This window comes from Botrytis deweyae, assembly GCF_014898535.1.
Source record: "Botrytis deweyae strain B1 chromosome Unknown BDEW_005, whole genome shotgun sequence".
Taxonomy (NCBI): Eukaryota; Fungi; Ascomycota; class Leotiomycetes; order Helotiales; family Sclerotiniaceae; genus Botrytis; species Botrytis deweyae.
The window spans coordinates 599,505-620,114 of NW_024066212.1; the positions used below are offsets into that span (position 1 = coordinate 599,505).

Consider the following 20,610-nt stretch of genomic DNA (forward strand, 5'->3'; position numbering starts at 1 on the left):
GGTCTGGCTTATTCCGCCGTCAAAATTCGAGCCTCAGGCAAAAATTAGTAATCCATTATTATTCTCCCTTGGCCCTCTGAAATTAAAGTACGAAGAGCATTTATATCTTCAATTATTGAGGGGATGGTCTTGTTGGTATCAAAAAGAGGGTGCCGAGTATGGCATCGATACTTGACACAAGTTACACGACCTTGTCTGGCTAAGCCTAGTCAATTGAATGCGTTCATTCGTTATAATTCACAGCATACTGAAAGTCATGATGCATTAACAGAGACAACTCGAAATATTGGCATCATAGCTCATATCGATGCAGTAAGTTTCATTGGTCTCTTGTGGAAAAATTTCTGATTTCAAAAGGGCAAAACGACAACTACTGAGCGTATGCTCTATTACAGTGGCTATACTCGACGCATAGGAGGTAGGTATGATTGTACTGGTCACATGATCACCGTGAATACAATCTAATAGATCTACCAGACGTCGATGATGGTTCTACCGTCACAGACTTCCTCCCCGCCGAGAGGGCCAGAGGGATCACTATCCAGTCGGCAGCCGTTACGATGCATTGGCCCCCTGAAGCTGAGAAGGATACATCCTCGAAAGCGTCTGACCCATCTCGATCACTGATATCGCATACTCTTAATCTGATTGATACTCCGGGGCACGCGGATTTTACGTTTGAAGTGCTTCGTTCTTTGAGGATCCTTGATGGTGCTGTATGCATTCTTGATGGTGTGGCAGGAGTAGAAGCTCAAACAGAAAAAGTATGGAAACAGGCAAATAATTATAGTATTCCTAGGATCGCTTTCGTCAATAAGCTTGATCGTGAAGGGGCTGCCTTCGCGAAAACAGTAAAAGAGATTGGTTCGAGGCTCCGGGGCTGGCCTGCAGTGTGTCAAATTCCCTGGTGGGAAGGTGGAAAAGGAAAATTTATGGGAGTCGGTGATGCAGTCAATCTTTGTGCTCTAAAATGGGAAGAAGGTGGGGATGGCAAATCAATCCAGCATTTCACCCTTGATCAGCTGAAAAGAGATGATCCTGCATTCGCTGAAGAAATCGCCAAAGCGCGAGCTGCGCTCGTAGAGGCATTATGCGAATTTGATGAAGGGCTTCTTGAAACCTGGCTGGAGTGTAACGATGACAGTCTGCTTATATCATCGACGGCCATTACAAAGAGTTTGCGAAAATTCGTACTCGATGGTTCCGGTAGACTCATACCTGTCTTTGCTGGGGCCAGTTTTCGGAATATCGGTGTTCAACCGCTTCTTGATGCCATCAACAATCTTCTACCAAACCCTACCGAAAGGCCTGACCCAGAAGTCCGACTTGGAAACGTTCATGGCAGCTTATCTCAACTTTTGAACGGAAAGCTAGATCTTACCGCGGCGCAACCAAGACATCTCTCCAAAAAATCCAATGCGCGGACTTCCCTCATTTCTCAGGTCGAAGCTTGTGCCCTTGCTTTCAAGGTGGTCAATGATCCTCGACGCGGCGTGTTGGTCTACATCAGGGTATACTCCGGTACAGTCAAGCGGAACACTACTTTGTGGAACACGAATCTTCATGTTTCAGAAAGAGCCCAAAGACTGTTACAGATGTACGCGTCTGATGCAGTAGAGATACAAAGCATTCCCTCCGGTCAGATCGGCGTTATTGCCGGCTTAAAACACGCTCGTACAGGCGATACTCTATTGTCATACACAGGTGCTCATCCAAAGAATGGCCCGCCACCACCTCTGAATACTCTTCAACTAAGACCGATCAATGTTCCTCCACCAGTATTTTTTGCCGCTATTGAGCCTCACAGTCTAAGCGAAGAAAAAAATGTTGCTGAAATATTGCAGCTCTTATTGAGGGAAGACCCAAGTCTCCATGTTAATATTGATGAAGAATCTGGGCAAATGCAGCTGAGTGGAATGGGCGAGCTCCATCTTGAAATCGCAAAGGATCGACTCGTGAATGATTTCAAAGCCAAGGCAACCATGGGCAATATCGAAATCGGGTACCGAGAATGTGTACTCTCTCCAACATCACCTCACAGATATATATTTGATCGTGAAGTTGCTGGGAAAAAAGGAAAAGCAGGCTGCGAAGCTAGTATCAGTCCAGACGAGCAGCCACTAGAAGATTCTGACCATACTATGAATATTGATGGAAATACAATCACAATCCGCATCCCGAAACCTGCTAAGAATGATGGAGGTGATGGAACTCTGACACTCCCCTCCGATATGACCCTCAGTGGAGTTCACACAGCATTGATCAATGGGGCTGTTGCTGGTTTAGCCCGGGGCCCCCGTCGTGCATTCCCGCTTCATTCTGCGCATGTGTTATTGAAGTTTGATACCGTTGAGGATGTCTTTGGTTCCGACACCACATCTGCCGCATTATCTTCTGCGTCAAGAAATGCGGTACAAGCTGCTCTCAAAGAAGCATTCCAAGCGAACTCTATCGGACTTATGGAACCAGTCATGAATGTGGTTATTAGTTGCGACGAATCATCCCTTGGTGCAATTGTGCACGATCTATCATCAGCTCGTGGTGGTCATGTCTTGTCACTTGAAAATGATAGTGATGTAGAAGATGCAGAAAATGAGCTGGCGCCAATTGATATTTCAAGAGTCTATACTCCTCCAGATCCATTCGCGTCAGGAACCGGCACTGATTCATCGGGTCCTGGCCAGCAGCGCCAAATTACCGCTAGGGTTCCTTTGAAGGAAATGGTTGGACATTTGAAGCATTTGAGGAGTATGACTGGTGGTAGAGGAACATTTGTCATGAGCGTTGATAGATTTGAAAGACTTTCTGGGCCAAGAGAAAAGGCTTTGTAGCGCATATATGAATTGCAAGAAACTTAGCTATAAATAATATGCTTATGTATATGTATTTATATTGGCAATGTCTTTCTCCTGGGAGCTTGAATGGTATCAGTGGCCTCCTGTTCACAAAAAGAATTCCTGCTCATATATGTACATCTCCTTTCACCATCTTCTGTGTGTTGCACTATGTAAACCTTCATCGATTTGAATAACCAACTTGTATTCCGCTTTACTTCCTACGAAAAACAGTATCTCGAGTTTTCAACTGACCAACAAGTCGTATGCCATCTAAATCATTCCCTGCTTTATCAATATCACATATCATCATAATATCTACTAGTGCTAGCGCTTTCTTTCCCTTCCCGTTTGCATTGCTACGTTCGAGCTTTAAACTGGTTATCTTTTCGCCGAGCAGTCCGTAGTCCTGGCTTTCTCGCCAATACGAACTGCATCATCGTCAACATTCATCTCCTCCCCTCACTTCCAACACAGTACCACCTAACGTCTGCAAGACGTAACAATGTTCCAAGTCAAAATCTTTCTACTAGCACCCACATCTTTACTAATAACCCGATTCCCATCCTTCCATCTCTAGAAACCCCAAGAATGGGATATAAAACAAAAAACGAGAAAAAAAGAGGAAAACCGAAAGAAAGAAAACACCAAAAAATAGCCGAGCACGAGTCCAGATATCTCTATTCATGAGCAAAGAGTTCCAGCAGATGATTAAACGCCAACACAAAACCCATAGTAATTTTTCTCCTCAGATGGCAAAATGGCTATATCATTACATCCGTGAACATGAACTCCCAACCATAGAATAATGAATCCAACAAAAACAAATCCAGTTCACAAAACACGCGTAGATCCATCACGCCAACCCCTTTTATCCCCCTCTCAGCACAGACCTACACATACCAAGCAAACCCTACCCTCTGAGTCCCCATCTCCTCCTCCCAAACATAAGGTTACCCTAACCCCCCATTCCTCTTCAAGAACCCCAACGAGTCGCAGAACAAACGAGATGATATACCCACCACCACCTCTCCATCCATATCCAGAATACAGTACTTATATTATCCTGAATCATCAATAATTGCCAATTTCCCCGCTCCGCTGTGGGTCTGATTGATGGATTCAAATTCATCCCTTATGAATATCATATCATATCCATCACACTCCTTTCCACGGATTCACGGATTCACGGACTCAGAAATCATATTCATGTATATAAAATAGGGAGGGAAAAAATGGTATATGTACGTGTGTATTTTCACTCCTCGTATAACCTAACACGGGAGACTTCCCTTTCCCTCAATACCTATCTATCACAACAAATTCCTTCCTTCCTCTCTCTTGGCCTGATCTGACCTCCTTACCCCACGCCCCCTGTTTCCTCCCGAAGATCTACCGATTTCCTAGGTCTTCTCTCCCCTCCCCTCCTCTTCAGGGATAACAAAAACAAGATAGAAGAAAAGAAATAGAAAACCATGGAGCCCGTCGGCGCTCTCCTCATCGCTCTCTGCGTTCTCGGTATCGTCGGTCTTGGAATCGGTATCGTGGGGTATTTCCACACGGGTCGTCGATGAGGTTGGGGTTCTTGTTTTTTCGCGTGTATGCTCTGGGATTTGCTTGGGGGTACGATTTGTGTTGATGGTGAAATGGTGGATGGATGGATGGGGGTCGGGGAGTGATGCAATGTTGTAGGGTGAGATGTTGGCGGGGGTTTGTTTCTTCTTCTTGTTCTTCTTCTTCTTTGATGAAAGAGAAAAAGAAGAAGTAGAGGGGGGAAATGTATTGGGTATCTTGTATAAGATAATGAAAGGCGATGCATGCACACACTCGGCGTTGAGTAAAAGGGAGCGCATAAATCAGCGCAAGAATGGGAGGAAAGGAAAGAAGGGAAGGGAAGAAATGAAGGAAAGAAAAGAAAAGAAATGCAGGAAAAGGCAGGAAAGAAAGGCAGGAAAGAAAGGCAAAGAAAGGCAAGGCAAAGCAAAGCAAAGCAAAGCCAGGAAAAGAACCAAAACCAACGTCCAAGTTCAGCAAAGCAAGACAGACAATATAACACAACACAACGCACCCAAATAAACAAACCAAATCCCTTCCTCCTCCCCCACCAACAAACCCCATTCACAATCCCAAAAAAAAACCCCAACACACCAGATCCCACCTACCCAAAACACAGCACCCAGGTAGAAATCGATCTATATGAGATCTACATGCAAGATATTGATTACCGACACGGTATCAACCTCCTCACGCATACTGGAGACAAAATGTCATCCATTTATGTTATGACTACTACGGGATCTTCATTTGGTATTCGTTTCCTTTCATCTCGTTTCATTTCCACCTTTACAGCCGAGGAATAAGAGGAACGCCAGAACGCCAGAACAAAAGAACCAACGAACAAAAGAAATAACAAAACCCCATTCGTCACAACGATATAAAAAGTCAAGCTAGCCAGCTACCAATCTCACACTCACACTTGAGACTTTGATGATATATAGACGAGGATCACATCACATCCCACATTTTTTCAACACGCAGGGAGAGAATGCGACGAAGATGAATTTTCAACTTTTGCGATTGACGATCTACTCTAATCTAATCTAATGTAATCAAGTAAAGTGTAGTGTAGTGAAGTGTGAATCAGAGAATCTTCCACAGAATTCACTTCTATCTCGCATGCCTCTCTATAAACCATGCACAAAAAAACGCCCATGGTACTCCCCCAAATATGTACAGAGTAGAGTGGTATCTTCCTTTCCTTTTGCATGCCTTTAAAAAAAACGCCATTCCCCATTCCGCATTCCCCATAAACTCAAGACGCAAGACGCAAGCCAACCTCTAACCCCCGCCTCAAACTCCCACGCTCAATCTACCCCTAAATAACCTCTTCCCTCTCCCACCCCGAAGGTTTCAAACTCTCAATCCCCTTTCCCGGTTTCTCCCCTCTCTCCTTCCCATACACACTCACAAACGGATTGGGATCTTCATCCTGCTTCAGATTTCCCAACGTATGATTGACTTCCCTATGCTTCGCCTCATCCGCTCGAATGTAATACAGCAAATCTCTCATACTTCGGTTTCCCTCCGGCATACCCCAATACTCGACCGCCAAATCCGGGGCTTTGAAATTCGGATCCGCCCACTTTGGGAGGTGGCCATTTTCGAGATCTTGGATGGAGAGGGTATAGGTGAGGACTGCTTCTTCTTCGAGGTAGCCGACGAAGCGGTGACAGGTGCGGGGGGAAAAGAGGTAGCAGAGGAAGAAGGAATTGAAGAAGACGCCTTGGGCGCCAAGGATCATGGTGCGCATGAAGATGCCGGGTTCGTACATTTTAAGAAAGGTGAGAAGGTGCATGCGTTCATTGTATGCTAGAATTGAAAACATTAGCCATCGATCTCCGAGAAAGAAAAAAGGGGGGAAAAATTCATTCAATATAAAGACAGGGAAAAAAAACCTTCTTCAAGCAACGTTTCAATCCAACCATTATCTCTCTTCAACCCCCTCAAACTCCTCAAATGTCTCAACATACCCGCCACCATCCCGGGCACTCCCGCCACCGATTCCAAAAACACATAACGAATCAGCCATTTCCGCTCACTCATCTGATATGGTTTTGTAGCCGTAAGTGCATTACTATCGGATGCTTTCTTGGGTTCTTCCACATTATGTTTATATCCCGTTGCAAAATCCGTACACCATCTCAGGAAACGCACCATTCCCAACGCAACACGATCGGAGAAATCTCGAGGTTTGCGGTGTGCAAAGTAGACTTTGCTGCGCATTTGTTCGGCGGTGTAGCTATGTCGATATTAGTATTCTGTTTGCCACCAGAAAACTCAATGCAATCTGTGAAAGACATACGGTGGATGGGGCCAAGCAGGTTCCGTTCTCTTAATTTGTCCATGTTCAGGTTCTGGAAAAAGATCTCTTCCCTTTACTTGGATTTTGGAAGCAGATGTGAATGCTCTTCTTGATGGTACATGTGCAGTACATGTACTCGACGACAACCCATATGATTGAGCAAAGAAAGCTACAGCTTTTGATAACTGAGCTGCTGATTGATTTGAGAGGGGTTTTGCAGATACCCTTGATACATACATTGTTGTCATCAAGTATGTAATTGGAGTATGACTAAGTTGATGAAGTGTGATATGATGTGATACTAGGTAGTCAAAGGTAGTAAAGTGTAAGTAGAGGTAAAAAGTATTTGAATGTTTGAATATTTGAAAGTACTACTTATAAATTGCCACAAAGCAGGACGAAAGGCTACTTTTTATTTCACTCGAAAAGAAAAAGTCATGTATAGCAACAAGTGTATCAAGGATTAAGCGTCTAGACAAGCTGACATAGCAAAGAAGAAGATACGGAACGCCAGTGGAAGACTCATAGCGGTTTCACTATAAATTTTCAAATTACTGCGAAGAAGAAACGGAAGAGCTGAAATTTCTCTTTGTATGACACTTGACCCAAGGATTTCCGTGGTCGGTGTTGGGTGCACATACATACCATCAGAGAATACGAGTATACGTAGGGCAGATCAAGATAAGAAAACAAGCAAACGCCAGAGCCCCTTTGCATTCTATTTTCGCCGAGAATGGTAAATTCATCGGAATGCGATATCCAATTCCATCTTTCTAAGTGGACGAAAACGAAAACAAGGGATTTGAATGGGATTTGAATCATTTGATATGCGCCCCACCAAACTCAGCCTTGTGGATCATATGATCACATGATGTCAATACATACGGATACTTTAGGATTTTGTCGTACCGGTTTCTTCCGATCATAGGGGGCGTTGGACCCGAAAGGAATTTTTGGTCATCAAAGGGTCATAGGAATGAAATTTTCAAAACATACCTAGCTCTAAGTCAAGAGAAAATTGGAGATCATAATCACTATGAGTGCATTAATAATTATCAAGTTTGATCTTGAGTATGAGGTGCAATACAATTGAGTCCTAATCTTTTCGATTCTTCTCCTAAATCTGATGATGTGCTGATGATATAATGTCTTGACGAATGAATCAAGACATATAGATAGAATGTCTCCAAGATACTCGAAATGTTTATATCGTTGCGCTTATTTGTCATAAAATATAATACAATCGGTCTCCATCTGCTCAATATTGAGGATTTGGTCGCCAAAATCTCTGCATTGAAATAGTCTCCGGAGCATTCCCGTCCTGGCCTTCATCTAGTTCCCGGTATGAAGGAAACGAAGGTCGGACTAATTGATCACCATGATACTCAATTTCACATTGTTGTTGTATGTCTTGCCGATTCCCAATCCAAGATTCCTGAAACAAATGATTGTCACTAGCCCAAGGGTTGTATTCTGTCCTTCGAACATCTTGAAATTGGTAATCATTCGTTCGGAAATCGATATCGTAGCGAGGTCCGGCCATCTCGTATCTTGATATTGACTCCTGATACATGTTTTCTTCTTGAGGCCCAAGCTCACGGAGATCACCCATCTCAAGGACGTCTTCCACACCGTAAGTCATTCTCTGTTCCGTTTCTATATCATCCCAGTTTTCTTCATACCCTTCTATGCCGTATTGAGCTTCTTGCACTTCGTAGAGTCCATATTGGTCAAGGGTTTCATTTGAAATATCATTCGTGATCTGATCTTCCTCCCGCTCCAGTTCCATTTGATGAACATAAAGTGACGGGACTCGAATGAGGGGTGAACGCGGGGTAGGTGAAAAATACTGCCTTGAAAGACCATGATGAATTTCGTGTTCTCTTCCAGGCTGAGTTGAGAGTTGGAAATGATCCCTACTTGGATTGATGTGTGAGGTTGTCCTTAAAGGTGTAAATGCTCTGCCATTCACATTTGCCATTTTTACCTCGGAAGGCGGCTTTTCCTCTTCATCCGCCATTTCAGTCTGGGAAAGCGGCTTTCTGCTGATATTACTGGTGTTTTCTCCTGGTCCACCAGATCGGCTCTGTTTGTCATTCTGAAATTGGGAATTCGTCTGCGGAAACATCTTTTCGGATACTCGTGGCTCAACTATGACATTCTCTAGTCGCTCACTGTCATTCGTAGGGGATTTATTTCTCCTCATATCTCTCTTCCCGCTTGATGGCTGAACAGGAGCAGATTCTGTTCGCTGTATCTCTTTTCCTGAGATACTAGACATCGACGAATGGGATTTTTCTCGACTTTCGTGGCTAGCTTCCCGAATCACTGGGAGGGTAGTTGATGGGCGTTTAATTTTAGCGTTACGTGCCATTTGTTGTCGGGTAAGTGGTGTTGTTGTAAGTGCAGTCGTTGGCTTTGCATGATTTTCTGGTGATCTGGAAGGTGTTCCAGACTCTTCCACCCGATACCAGCCACGATTTGGATCATAATACTCAATGACAGTTCTACGGAGTCCCTTGTCGCGAGCCTCTACCGTAACCGGATTACTTCCTTTCAGAAACGGTTCCTCAATTTTCTTTTGCATGTGCGACGGAAGTTGAGGCAAGCAATCTGGTTGCTGGAAATTCGAAAGTCGACCAGTCTGATTGGAATTGATGGCAGAATCTGTGCCCAAGCTAGAAAACTCTCTGCTCGCCTCGACTAGACTGTTTATGGTCGATGTGATATCTTTCCCTCCTGGCCCATGCAATTCATCATTCATAGGCTCTTCGATATTCGACTTCCATCGACTTGAACTCTCAATACCTGTGTCCTTGAATATACCCGTTCTTTCAATAGAATTTCGTATTGAGTCCGGCGTTGCACTCATTTGCCTCTGTAGACACTGTTCTCTTGCTCGACGTAAGGCCATAGTAGCGCCAGGAGAATACTGGGTCTCTGACCATGTCACAATGGTATCTGTAGTCTTGGAATGCACCTTGTGATTGCTGATGTCCTCGGAGTGAAGTTTAGGAGTAATTTTCTCAGGGAACTGCAATTCATTGGAATGTACTTGCTGATTGCCAGAATCCATCAAATGACTTCTTTTCTCATCAATACGAGCCGCCGAGTTCTCTTTGTAGTACTGATATCGATCATCCTCGCGGTCCATCCTCAGTTGTCTCTCATATAAAGGGACTTCACATGCTGAAGTTGGAGAAGTGGGACGGTCGATAGTAGGACTATTGTCCCTTACTGGGGTCTTGGACGGTTTGAAGAATTCTGCTATCTCATCTTGCGCTCGCGCAGCCTTTTTCTTTTCCTTGACACGACTTTTAGGAACCACAATAGAATCGTTGACCTGCGACTTTCTGCCAGAGCGTTGAAGGAATTCCATTTCCGAGAAAGCGAGGTCGGGTACTTACGAACAGGTTAGCAATTCTCTTCAAATAGCCTAATACTGATGGAAACCTACGTCCTCGGCGTCTCGGCGGAGAAGAAGCTCTGCCATTTTGAAAGATACCCGGGCCATTTGAAGGGCGTACCTGGCACAATCAGTTCCTGAACCCCAAGGCCAAGGATCTACTCACTGTTAAACGGTCTTTGCCTATCTTGTTCGATGCAAAATTGCTCATAAGATCCTTGCTAGCCTTTCTTGCAGCTTTTGTCCGGTCTCCTCTCCTCTCGCGCCTTGTTCTGATTGGCTTGTCTACAGCTTCAGCTTTATTGCTTTTCCTTTTTGTGTCATAACGATCCTCTCTCGTCTTATGGCGCGCTCTTTTCTCAAATGTTTCTTGTTTTGGCTGCACCACAGAAGATCTGGACGAGAAAGAAGTTATGGTTGACGACACATTCCTTTCATGTTTGTGAAATCGAGTTGTTTCCTCGACATGACCACGGTTGGCGGTGTTTGACTTTTGAGGGATTTCAGTTCGTTTATCTACCACCTGCATCCGTGAAGCTTCGAGCAAGGAACTATCAGATGATGCGTGCTCTTCATAGGACTTCGGCCTCGGATCTACAATGCTTCTACTCTCCCCGGGTCTATATCCTGTATGACCATAACCCAAATTCTTTGATCTCTTCTGTTGGCGGCCTGAGTCTTGAGGACGTGTCAGTGCATACAATCATGGGAGACTAACATAAATTAGGACTGTTTGTTTACCTATTTCAGCGTTGAATTGTTTTGGCGGTTCGATGATGTACTCATTTTGAGTCTGCGCAAGCCAGTTGCGAACATAATCTTTGTCCGCAGACAGTTCGTTTTGATCTCTAATTGCGAGTGGTTGTCTTTGTTCCACGGATCTTTTTGGAGAATATATTCGATCATGTCTTGGACTTGCGCTATGGTTATTGTAATGCTTGTGGTGTTTTCGCGAGTCTACATGTCCATTTCCGTGCTCATGAGCATGTCTGCGCTTGCGAGAATGATGATCGCCCTCCATTGGCGAAAAAGCATATGATTGAAGGACGGGATGAATAGTAAAGGGTGAACGTTTTACATTGTGAATTGAAATGAAATGAACGGTTTTATGAACTTATCAGGATGAAATGAATGATGAACTTACATGGTGAGCAATTCCTTTCCCAGCTTGAGGAAGGAAGGGCATTGTTAATAAGTGAAGAAGTGGAAGGTACGAGCCTACCAAATTTGCACCTAGGTACAATTAACTCAGAAGTAAACGTTAAGGAACATTGTCTGTCAAACTGGTCGAATCGCTCAACCTGTCGTAAATACATTTCCATCTCCAATACAACTCCTTGACATTGTGTTCCTTGAAGGAGATCATATCAGAAAATTTCAAGACCCATCACCACATTAGCATCATCATATTTCGCTACTGCTGAAGACGTTGATTCAAGCCGTCTTCTAATCCCTACCGACTGCCTTTGATTTTGTCAAATCATATCAAAGAGCCAAGCTGTTCCTAAGACTCTATAGAAGTCAACAAGAGCCGCATATCTTCAAGATGTATCAGCAACGAGGAAGGATAAATAGCGGTGTGGGTAATTGCAGCCCTATCCTATCCTGCACATGTGCAAACATCAAATCGCAACGGCTTTTCCGTCCAACTTTTGATCAGCAGCTGTAGATGAAAAGATGTGATAATGTTGATCTTAATCTCAATGTCGTCTATCCATCACCTGATTGGAAGAAAATGCGAGTGCTGTTGTGAGATGTGAGTTATCACGATAATCATCATACCTATCATACCCTTCGAGGCTTCCACGGGTAGGAATTGTTACACCAATATCCGCTGTATACCTACCTACCTTGAACCCTCTTCATCAACGATATAAAAATCTGATTATCTAGCATTTTCGTACGACCACTGCCACGACTCCCCGCATCAAATTGTACGAATGAAGAGGCATTATCCTGATTCATCATGTCACCATCCGTCCGGTCTTGACCACCCGTATCGTAAACTTTAGACGAAGCACAAGTTTATTTTATTTTCATGAGTTCTAGATTTGTCGGATTCTAATTCAGATATTTTTCGGAAGGAGAAACGTCCCTTTTGGTAGAGAATCCTAGATAGGTATGTATCTCGCCGAATGAACATGTTATTTGAGTATAGCTTTGTGTGCACGTGGGTGGAATTTGATGCATGTAAGTTTCAAGGTTTGTCTGGACTCTGTATGCGGAAGATCGAAGATGGTGGAGACATTTGATAGCATGATTGTGGGATAAATGGATGCTTTTTGCGAATGGAAGAGGAAGGGGATGAAAAGGGTGCGAAGGATGCGAAGAAAAAAATGAATTGGGAAGCTCTAAAGCCATGCATGTAGGTACTGCCAATGAATGGACGTGTGAATGGACGTGTGAATGGATGTGTGAATAGATGTGTCAACGAAGACGTGCGAACGAATTGAACGGGTTTTGTTGCTGCTGTTGTATTATTGAAAAGGAAAACTCGGTTGATTGAATAATAAAAAGTAAATAAGTTCGTGTTCCATTGATTCTATCCCGTATCAATCATTCTTTGGTGATAAGGCAGTGGGACTTTATATTCGTCATTCATGTAATACTACATAGTAACTCTTTTGATGGTTCTTTGGATACCTACCTACTGGTCCTCAACCTCGTCCTCGTCCTCATCTCCCTATGACTCCGAGCCTACCGGTACTGGATCATCGTCCATAGAGTCTTTCCTCGTTCCACCTCGAATGCACACCATCTCCGAGCTGCAAGTTAGAAGTGTGGCAACTGGCGAGAACCGTTGGTCGGAGTTTGGAGTTGTGCACAGTGCGCAGTGCACGGCACTTGGACTATTTTATTAGAGTGAGAGCTCCACATCCACAGAAGACCCTTGAATCAAGTTTTACCCCACCTCAATCGATAGCAATGGATAGCGATGGATACCTAGCGATGGATAGCAATGCAATCGAGGCAATCCTGATCCCCAAGCTCCCTTTGATCTTCACACCCATTTCATAGTCTCGTACCGTCGTATTATATACTCTGCAGCTACGGTATGCAACTTGATGGCTCCATAGCTCCATACCATCTTGCTACTAATCCGGTAGTGTCTGCATGTCTGCAGGTTGGATCTTTGGGGATTGTGCATATGATAGGATGTTGGAATTCATACTAAATAAAGCTTGCGAGCGATCGTATTATTCATTGGATTGGAAGCTGGAAAGCTTGGAAAAGCTATTGGATGGGCTAGTAAGAGGTGGATATGGTCCAAGGGCATCGAGAAGAGCACAAGAATCCCCAAACATCTGGCTTTTCGCTATCGAAGGGTCGAAGGATTGATTGATCGTATGATAACACCGTCTCTGGAGGCATTGTATTGTATATATCTACGTGGGCAGATTGCGACATATCAATGCCGAAATCCGGAGATTCCTATACCTACCTAAGTACCTGCCATCTATTTCATTATCCGGCCCAGGCAATTCTGGTAAATTCGTCCAGATTCATATTGGGCAACAAACGTAAAAGCCGAAGGAAGATCTGTTATATCAATTAGATACCCAAGCCAAGGATAGACCACAGCCAAAAGAAGGATTGCTTGGTTCCAACCAACAAGAAAAGGAGTATGAATCAAAGCAAGGTTTCTAGTAAGCCATGGGCTTTTCCAGCCGTCCATTGAGCATCATGGAAACTTTCGTCTCTGACCTTTTCAACCAATGTGTGCATGATGGAATAACTTGCTTTTTGCTGCTGGCCAGATGTCACACAAGAATCATACAGCTACCTAGCTAGCTATGTGGTGGTCTGAAGTGAGAAGTGAGAAGTGAATAGATGACATAAAGATGATTAATTCAATTTCCTTTTTTGATTCTAAATATAATACCTACGTATTTCTTTGTAAAACGTGAATTCTCCATTGGTTGAATATCTAAAAGAGATCATAAAGTAATAATAAATGAGTGAAGTATTCATGGAAAATCCCGAGCGGGTGATAATGTGGGATAAAGCTTGAGGTTGTTTTTGTTGTTGAGAACTGGAACTTGGTAAAAAAGAGTCGATCTAACTCAATCGGGCGTGGACCGTGAGCCCCCCATCAAGGTGTGGTGAATTCAAGGGATCGAATCAAAGGTCAAGCTCGCTCATGGTATCTCCCTTCATCTTCTTCTTCTTCTTGCGCGCTAGTGAATCTTATGGGAGGGGCAATAATACCAGGTAGGTACCTAGGTAATCATATGCAGTCTCTTTCAATTCCCCCGCTTTGCGCTTAAGAGTTCACAAATCTTCCCTACCGACCTACTACCTACCTACCTACCTCAATCATCTTAAATCCTTTCTTCCACTCCACCTTCCTCCCTCTTCCTTACGACTTACAACCTCAACTCCAAAATACCTTCTTTCGCGATTTACCTTCGCATTCTTATACTTTATCAGATCGCACTGTCATTTCAGTCGTCCGATTGAATAATCTCTTTCCAACGATCTGTTATCTACATCTCAGACCCGATCCCCTCTACCAACAAACAATCAATCAATCAAATAAAGAAATCTCGATATTTCACTTCAACTCGACACCACTCTCATCCTTCAAGAAGTTCGTCCGATTCTCCTGCTTGTGCTAGCTGACTTGACTGTCTTTTGCGATTTTGATTCCACATTCTTTCCACATCACCCCTCCCTTCCATATCTCCGTTTTGCGGATTCCTGTTTTTGCCTCGATGTATCTTTCTTTGTGTGTTCCGTCCGTCTCTCGTATACACAACTTCCGCCTAAAATGGCGCGATTCTTTTTGTGTGAATGCGTGCGGACATTGAGACTTTCAGCCAGGTTTTCGAGAATTATCTATCATGTCTAAATTATTCATTGGGTAAGTCCAAATATTTACTCTCCATTCAAACCATCACTTGACAGATTGACTAACATTTTCAATTAGTGGCCTTGCTTGGCACACAGATGAGAACGCTCTCCGTCAGAAGTTCTCTGAATTTGGAACTGTTGAAGAAGCAGTACGTTCTACCCTCCCTTGATTGATAAGCTCAACTGCAAGATTAGAAACTGATATGATCAATACAGGTTGTTGTCAAGGACCGCGACACTGGTCGTAGCCGTGGCTTCGGCTTCGTTCGTTATGGACAAGGCAACCCCGACTCGTCCCCCGAGGCCGATGCTGATAAAGCTATCCAAGAGATGAATAGCGTTGAGTATGTTTGTTCCAACATTCAATTTCCTAGACACAAGCTAATATACATATAGATTCGATGGCCGTACCATTCGTGTCGACAAAGCCTCCGAGCGCTCCGGCAATGACCGCTCAGGTGGTGGCGGTGGTGGATTCGGTGGTGGCCGAGGTGGAGGAGGATATGGAGGCCGTGGCGGCGGTGGATATGGAGGTGGTGGTGGAGGATACCAAGGTGGTCGTGGATATGACAACAACTCCGGTGGTGGTTACTCTGGAGGTGGTGGATACAGTGGAGGTAAGATTCCCTTTGATGATTTCTCATTCAGTGGTCGCATGAACTTTACTGACGATTTATGATATAGGTGGTGGATACTCTGGTGGCGGAGGTAAGCGATCCTGCTCGACCAGTCTGTCGTGAATATTTTGAGTAGCATTTACTAACAATTGAGATGATAAAGGCTACAATGGAGGTGGTGGTGGCGGTACGTTGCACCGTGGTTATTCTTTACTTTTATAAGCATACTAATAACTGTCTATAGGCTACTCCGGTGGTGGCGGCGGTGGATACTCCGGCGGAGGAGGATACGACCGTAATCAAAGTGGTGGAAATGCCGGAAACTGGGGAGGAAACCAATAAATTGTTTTCGACTGGGTGGCATTCTTCTCTTCTTCAAGGTCTCTCATTCTCCGAGAATAAGAAAAGTCAGCCTGGGGTTCTCAGCGAAGGTTTTTCGTGGGGTGGAATTTATGATGCTGTCATCTTTTTCGATAGCAGCTTAAGATTTACCTTGTGGTTTCTGGCAGCGGTTCTGGTCTGGCGAGCAATACTGATGCTTGCATGGAGTTTGGAGGGGGTTATCTTACCTTGCTCGATCACTTTTTCTTTCTAACATCTGACAAATGTTTTTCAAGTCTGCCTGTATTTTCGAGTCACGATCATTTTGATCAAGCTCTCTTTATGAAGACTGCATATTTCTGCAGGTCTTTATGGTTTCTATGGCAAATAATACCCCAAAAAAGGGAATGAATGAATGAATAGCTCTTTCACGCGTTACTTTTCAGTCTCCTCCTGCTCATCTGTGCTTTTAACCTTCTTGAGCTCATGATCTATATGCTCTGTGTGACTTGCTTCTGCTTCTACATCTCCTTGCCTCTCAGCTATCTTCCGAACCCTATTCGCCAGGTCCTTGATATGATCATCACCACTCTCGGGACTCAATTCATCCACTAGATTTATTAGCATGATTATTCGTCTCTAATGCAGATGTATATAATAGTGACTGGCATTCAAGATATGCAGAAACCAAAATCGGAATGGAAATCAAAGCAACATACAAGCAACATCCAAACTCAAAAGATAATCACGATTCAAACCACTCGGGCCTTCGCTTCGGAAGATGTGTTCAGCCAATTCTTGCGGATCTTGGGGGCCGGTAAATTGCGGATTGGAGGGGGTGCCTATGTAGAGGAGGGTTTGGATCGGTTGTTGTTGTTGTTGTTGTTGTTGTTGTTGTTGGGTTTCGGTGGAAGAGGAAGAGGAGGAAGAGGAGGCGGCGGGATAAAATTCGGTGTAGTGGATGGTGTAACCATTTATCTCGCGGATGTCGAGATATTCGCGTACTTGGGCGACGTGGGAGGAGGGGACGTGGTAGGCGACGCCCCAGGTTTTTGGGGAGGAGGAGGGAGGGAGAGAATGCGGATCGGAGAGGGTGAGCCAGTGGGAGTGGGAGATTAGGGTTACGACGCGGCCTGGGGAGGAGGGGGTGCCGCGGTGGTCTTCGCTAGAGGGGGGGTTAGGGGTTAGGAGGGTTAGGAGGGTTGGTTTGGGTTGGGTTGGGTGGGGGAAGGAGAGGGGAGGGGAAGATAGGAAGGGGAAGATGGGAAAAAGAGGGGGGGTTATTTACCTAGCCTGGATATCTATCTATTAGCTATTATTCCTCTTTACATCAACTCCTACTCATATATAGAACAAAAAATGAAAATAGTTTTATAGGGAATGAGAATTCTCAAAGTCAAACTCTGCTTGCTTCTATGACATTTCTAGATTGGAAAGAGAGAGAGAGAGAAAGAGAAAGGGGAAAGGGGAAAGGGGAAAGGAAAAGAATCATACCTGCCAGAATCTCCGTATATAGCCTGTTACATAGCCTGGGATACGACGATCTATTTGGGGGTTGTTAGGGAATTGGGGTTGGGGAATTGGGGTTGAGGGTTGGGGTTGGGGTGAGGTTTCTGTTATTTAAGGGGATGGATGGGGTTGGTTTTGGTGATAGGTGGTAGGTATTTTGTCCTTTTTAAAGGAGGTTTGGTGTATTGTATTGTAGGTAGATACCTAGGTACACATTTTGAAGCGCACAGTACAGTACAGGACAGGATAAAGGACGGAATGAAGGAGATTTCTAGATTACCAAAATGTGGAGGGGGTTTCCAGATTAAACTCCTGTGGTTTGGAAGGCAAGTTAGCTGGGGATGTATATACTCAGGTAGATAATGTAGAATAGAGTAAGATGTGTAAGGTTATAGGTACCCGTATCCGAATATCCAGAATTCGTTCTCGGGATTGGTGGTGGTGGTGGTGGTGGTAGAGGGGGAGGGAGCGAGAGAGGTGTCGCCCATGGTGCGTATTGGACGTATTGTGCGTATTGAGTGCGTATTGGTTCGTATCCGGGAATTATCCTAGATGGTTGAGACAGGAGAGGGGAGAAAGGAGGGGGTATTGATATTTGTGTGTGAGGTGAAGTGACAATGAGTGACGAGCGAGGGGTAGAAATAATTTTTATGTTTCAGATGCGTTTGGAGGGTGAAGGATGATGTACTTGGGGATGGGATGGGATGGGTAGAGCGGAGTGATCAGTCGAGTAATGCCGATGGCGGTTTGCATGTATTTCCACTTTTTTCTCCAGATGCTCTGATTGAGATTTATAATATCTATTGCGTGTACGAGTACGGGAAAGTGGAATACCTATTACCAAGCCAAGATGGGTATAAATGATGACAACCTTGTACTCTGATTGATACAGATGCATGAAAATGAACTCATCGAATTACAAAAAGTCTATATCCAAGGGAGCGAGTGAGTTAGATAGCAGGTGATACTTACGTAGGTCTTGATCGCAACATAGTTTACGGTGCAGGAATTGCTCACCGGGGCGCGAAAATCAGTACATGTCAGGTAACTCATTCATATGGGAGAGGAGAAGAGTCAAGAGAATGCGAGAGCGAGAGCGAGAGCGAGAGCGCATGATTTCTCTTGTCAGTGTCAGTGTCAGTCAGTCCATCCACTCCTGCAGTGGAAATGTCTTTTTTCGATTGCTCACCAGGGCTCCAAAATACTCACTTCAAGTATTGGCATTCGTCATTCTTGGGCTTTTAGAACAGCTGGGTGAATCACTAAGGATTCTCAACGACCTCTCAGCTCAGCCCCCACGAATACTTAAGAGGACTCCTTTCTATCCAAATACATCTGGGACTCGCGGTTCTCTCCATACTTCCTCTTTCGACGATACTTTGACATCAAATTAATTTCATCGGCATTTTTCATTCGGCAACTCTTCCGGTGATCACTAGGTACCTGAAATTAGATCCACCATTGTAACGCTCAGCCTACTCGCCGCGTCAAGGGAACTTTTGTCTTACACGGCCCCTCTAATCGCTCGAGCTTCAATCTTCAATCTTTATTAACATCTATCCTACCACGAAACCTCACACAACTTCATTAAATCGTCGACAACTACAGAATCCGTGGTCGGGAAAATCTCCTACAATCCATACTCTGTATTCAATCAATTAATATGGCTTACAACAAAGCTTTCAACCCAGATTCGCTACCTGCGTAAGTCCAATCTCTCCCCTCCAGATTAGAACCAGGCTGACCCAAACCCCACAGATTCGCAGAGCCAGAACGAGTACATTTGTCCCTTTCCCCAAATCGCATCGCATAACCACCACTAACCCACGCAATAGAAACATGCACAATCCCCCATCGTTCAAGCCCCCATCCACAGCCAAGCGCAACAAGCCATGCACGGCGCACAATACGAAAACCGACCCCCGCCATCCCTCCCCCAAAGCATAAATCCCATCGGCCGCAGACCATCCGATGGGCGACGACTCTCGCCCCAAATGCATCCTCCAGGAAACTATGGCGCTTCCCCTCCAGGTCGCGGCTATGCCTCTCCTCCGCCAGGCCAATTCCAACCTGGTCGAGTTGCGCCTCAGACAAGACCCGCGCAACAATCTAGACCTCCTCCTTCGCCTGCTCCTCCCGGTGCGGATCCCCAATTGTGGCCGCTGTTTCAGGCTGTGGATAAAGATAGTATGTTTTTACCTCATTCTTAATCCTCCATCCAAAATCCAAAATCCAAAGACTAATCACCCCCGCCATTTAGGAACCGGCGCTCTCACCGAAAAAGAGCTCCGCGCCGCCCTCGTAAATGGCGATTGGACCGCCTTCGATCCGTATACTGTAAAAATGATGATCCGCATGTTCGATACCGATCGCAGCAACACGATCAATTTTGAAGAGTTCTGTGGATTGTGGGGATTTCTCGCGGCGTGGCGTGGATTGTTTGATCGTTTCGATAAAGATCGCAGTGGGAATATTAGTTTGGATGAATATTCGGAGGCGCTGGTGGCTTTTGGTTATAGATTGAGTGATAGTTTTGTGGGGACACTGTTTAAGGCTTATGATAAGAGAGCGGAGGGAGCGATTAGTTTCGATATGTTTGTGCAGAGTTGTATTAGTTTGAAGAGGATGACTGATGTGTAGGTTTTTTTTTCTTTTTTCTTTTTTCTTTTCCTTTTCTGTTCTTCTTTCTTTTGAGATGGGGTTAGGATGTTTTCGAGGTTCTATGTTTGCGAAAAGAAATTCCTGGGAATGGTGAGAGTGGATTGCTAACATGATTTTTTTTTTTTGAAATAGCTTTAAACGTTACGATGATGACCGCGATGGTAAGCCTTTTCGCATCCTTCTCTTGACCTAGAAGTATCTGACCATTTCCACTAGGTTACATCACACTCTCCTTTGAAGATTTCCTCCTCGAGATCATTCGACAGAAGTATTAAACTTTGTGCATATTCATGGCGAGGGCGAGGAAGATATATATCTCCGTGGAACGGGGCAGATGGGTAAACAGATGGTTTTAGCCTCAGTATAGGGGGAAGCGAAGCGAAAGGGGGAAGAGGGGAACTTGTCGGTGCGGATTATATGTTCTGGTGAGGGAAGGTGAGGGAGGTGAGAGGGATGTGGAGGAATTTGATGTGTCTAGATTGTATAGATGCTCGTAGGAAATATTGATACCCATGGTTTTTATAGTGGTTGTTGTGTTGAAGTCGT

General features: G+C 44.5%; 7 protein-coding genes across 7 annotated transcripts; 4 read left to right on the plus strand and 3 right to left on the minus strand.

The window, feature by feature from the left end:
• Nucleotides 1-123: 123 nt before the first annotated feature.
• Nucleotides 124-2,831, plus strand: EAE98_002826 (uncharacterized protein; the record flags this gene model as incomplete). Its single annotated transcript, XM_038950446.1, has 3 exons — nucleotides 124-312; nucleotides 358-418; nucleotides 478-2,831. The coding sequence occupies 3 exons, from the start codon at nucleotides 124-126 to the stop codon at nucleotides 2,829-2,831; spliced, it is 2,604 nt and encodes an 867-aa protein (XP_038812975.1).
• Nucleotides 2,832-4,756: 1,925 nt separating this feature from the next.
• Nucleotides 4,757-5,194, plus strand: EAE98_002827 (uncharacterized protein; the record flags this gene model as incomplete). Its single annotated transcript, XM_038950447.1, has 1 exon — nucleotides 4,757-5,194. One exon carries the CDS (start codon nucleotides 4,757-4,759, stop codon nucleotides 5,192-5,194), a length of 438 nt encoding a protein of 145 aa, XP_038812976.1.
• Nucleotides 5,195-5,709: 515 nt separating this feature from the next.
• EAE98_002828 (uncharacterized protein) lies at nucleotides 5,710-6,935 on the minus strand (the record flags this gene model as incomplete). Its single annotated transcript, XM_038950448.1, has 3 exons — nucleotides 5,710-6,203; nucleotides 6,290-6,633; nucleotides 6,697-6,935. The coding sequence occupies 3 exons, from the start codon at nucleotides 6,933-6,935 to the stop codon at nucleotides 5,710-5,712; spliced, it is 1,077 nt and encodes a 358-aa protein (XP_038812977.1).
• Nucleotides 6,936-7,954: 1,019 nt separating this feature from the next.
• On the minus strand, nucleotides 7,955-11,123 carry EAE98_002829 (uncharacterized protein; the record flags this gene model as incomplete). The annotated part of the gene is made up of 4 exons (XM_038950449.1): nucleotides 7,955-10,098; nucleotides 10,154-10,223; nucleotides 10,269-10,780; nucleotides 10,844-11,123. The coding sequence occupies 4 exons, from the start codon at nucleotides 11,121-11,123 to the stop codon at nucleotides 7,955-7,957; spliced, it is 3,006 nt and encodes a 1,001-aa protein (XP_038812978.1).
• A 3,823-nt stretch (nucleotides 11,124-14,946) lies between these two features.
• EAE98_002830 (uncharacterized protein) lies at nucleotides 14,947-15,915 on the plus strand (the record flags this gene model as incomplete). The annotated part of the gene is made up of 7 exons (XM_038950450.1): nucleotides 14,947-14,966; nucleotides 15,033-15,105; nucleotides 15,173-15,300; nucleotides 15,353-15,573; nucleotides 15,641-15,664; nucleotides 15,737-15,760; nucleotides 15,818-15,915. 7 exons carry the CDS (start codon nucleotides 14,947-14,949, stop codon nucleotides 15,913-15,915), a joined length of 588 nt encoding a protein of 195 aa, XP_038812979.1.
• A 414-nt stretch (nucleotides 15,916-16,329) lies between these two features.
• EAE98_002831 (uncharacterized protein) lies at nucleotides 16,330-17,891 on the minus strand (the record flags this gene model as incomplete). Its single annotated transcript, XM_038950451.1, has 6 exons — nucleotides 16,330-16,505; nucleotides 16,614-17,059; nucleotides 17,183-17,187; nucleotides 17,389-17,438; nucleotides 17,684-17,715; nucleotides 17,803-17,891. 6 exons carry the CDS (start codon nucleotides 17,889-17,891, stop codon nucleotides 16,330-16,332), a joined length of 798 nt encoding a protein of 265 aa, XP_038812980.1.
• An 848-nt stretch (nucleotides 17,892-18,739) lies between these two features.
• Nucleotides 18,740-20,596, plus strand: EAE98_002832 (uncharacterized protein). Its single transcript, XM_038950452.1, has 6 exons — nucleotides 18,740-19,107; nucleotides 19,162-19,180; nucleotides 19,239-19,590; nucleotides 19,664-20,039; nucleotides 20,197-20,225; nucleotides 20,281-20,596. Exons 1-6 carry the CDS (start codon nucleotides 19,067-19,069, stop codon nucleotides 20,337-20,339), a joined length of 876 nt encoding a protein of 291 aa, XP_038812981.1. The 5' UTR covers nucleotides 18,740-19,066; the 3' UTR covers nucleotides 20,340-20,596.
• Nucleotides 20,597-20,610: the final 14 nt, after the last annotated feature.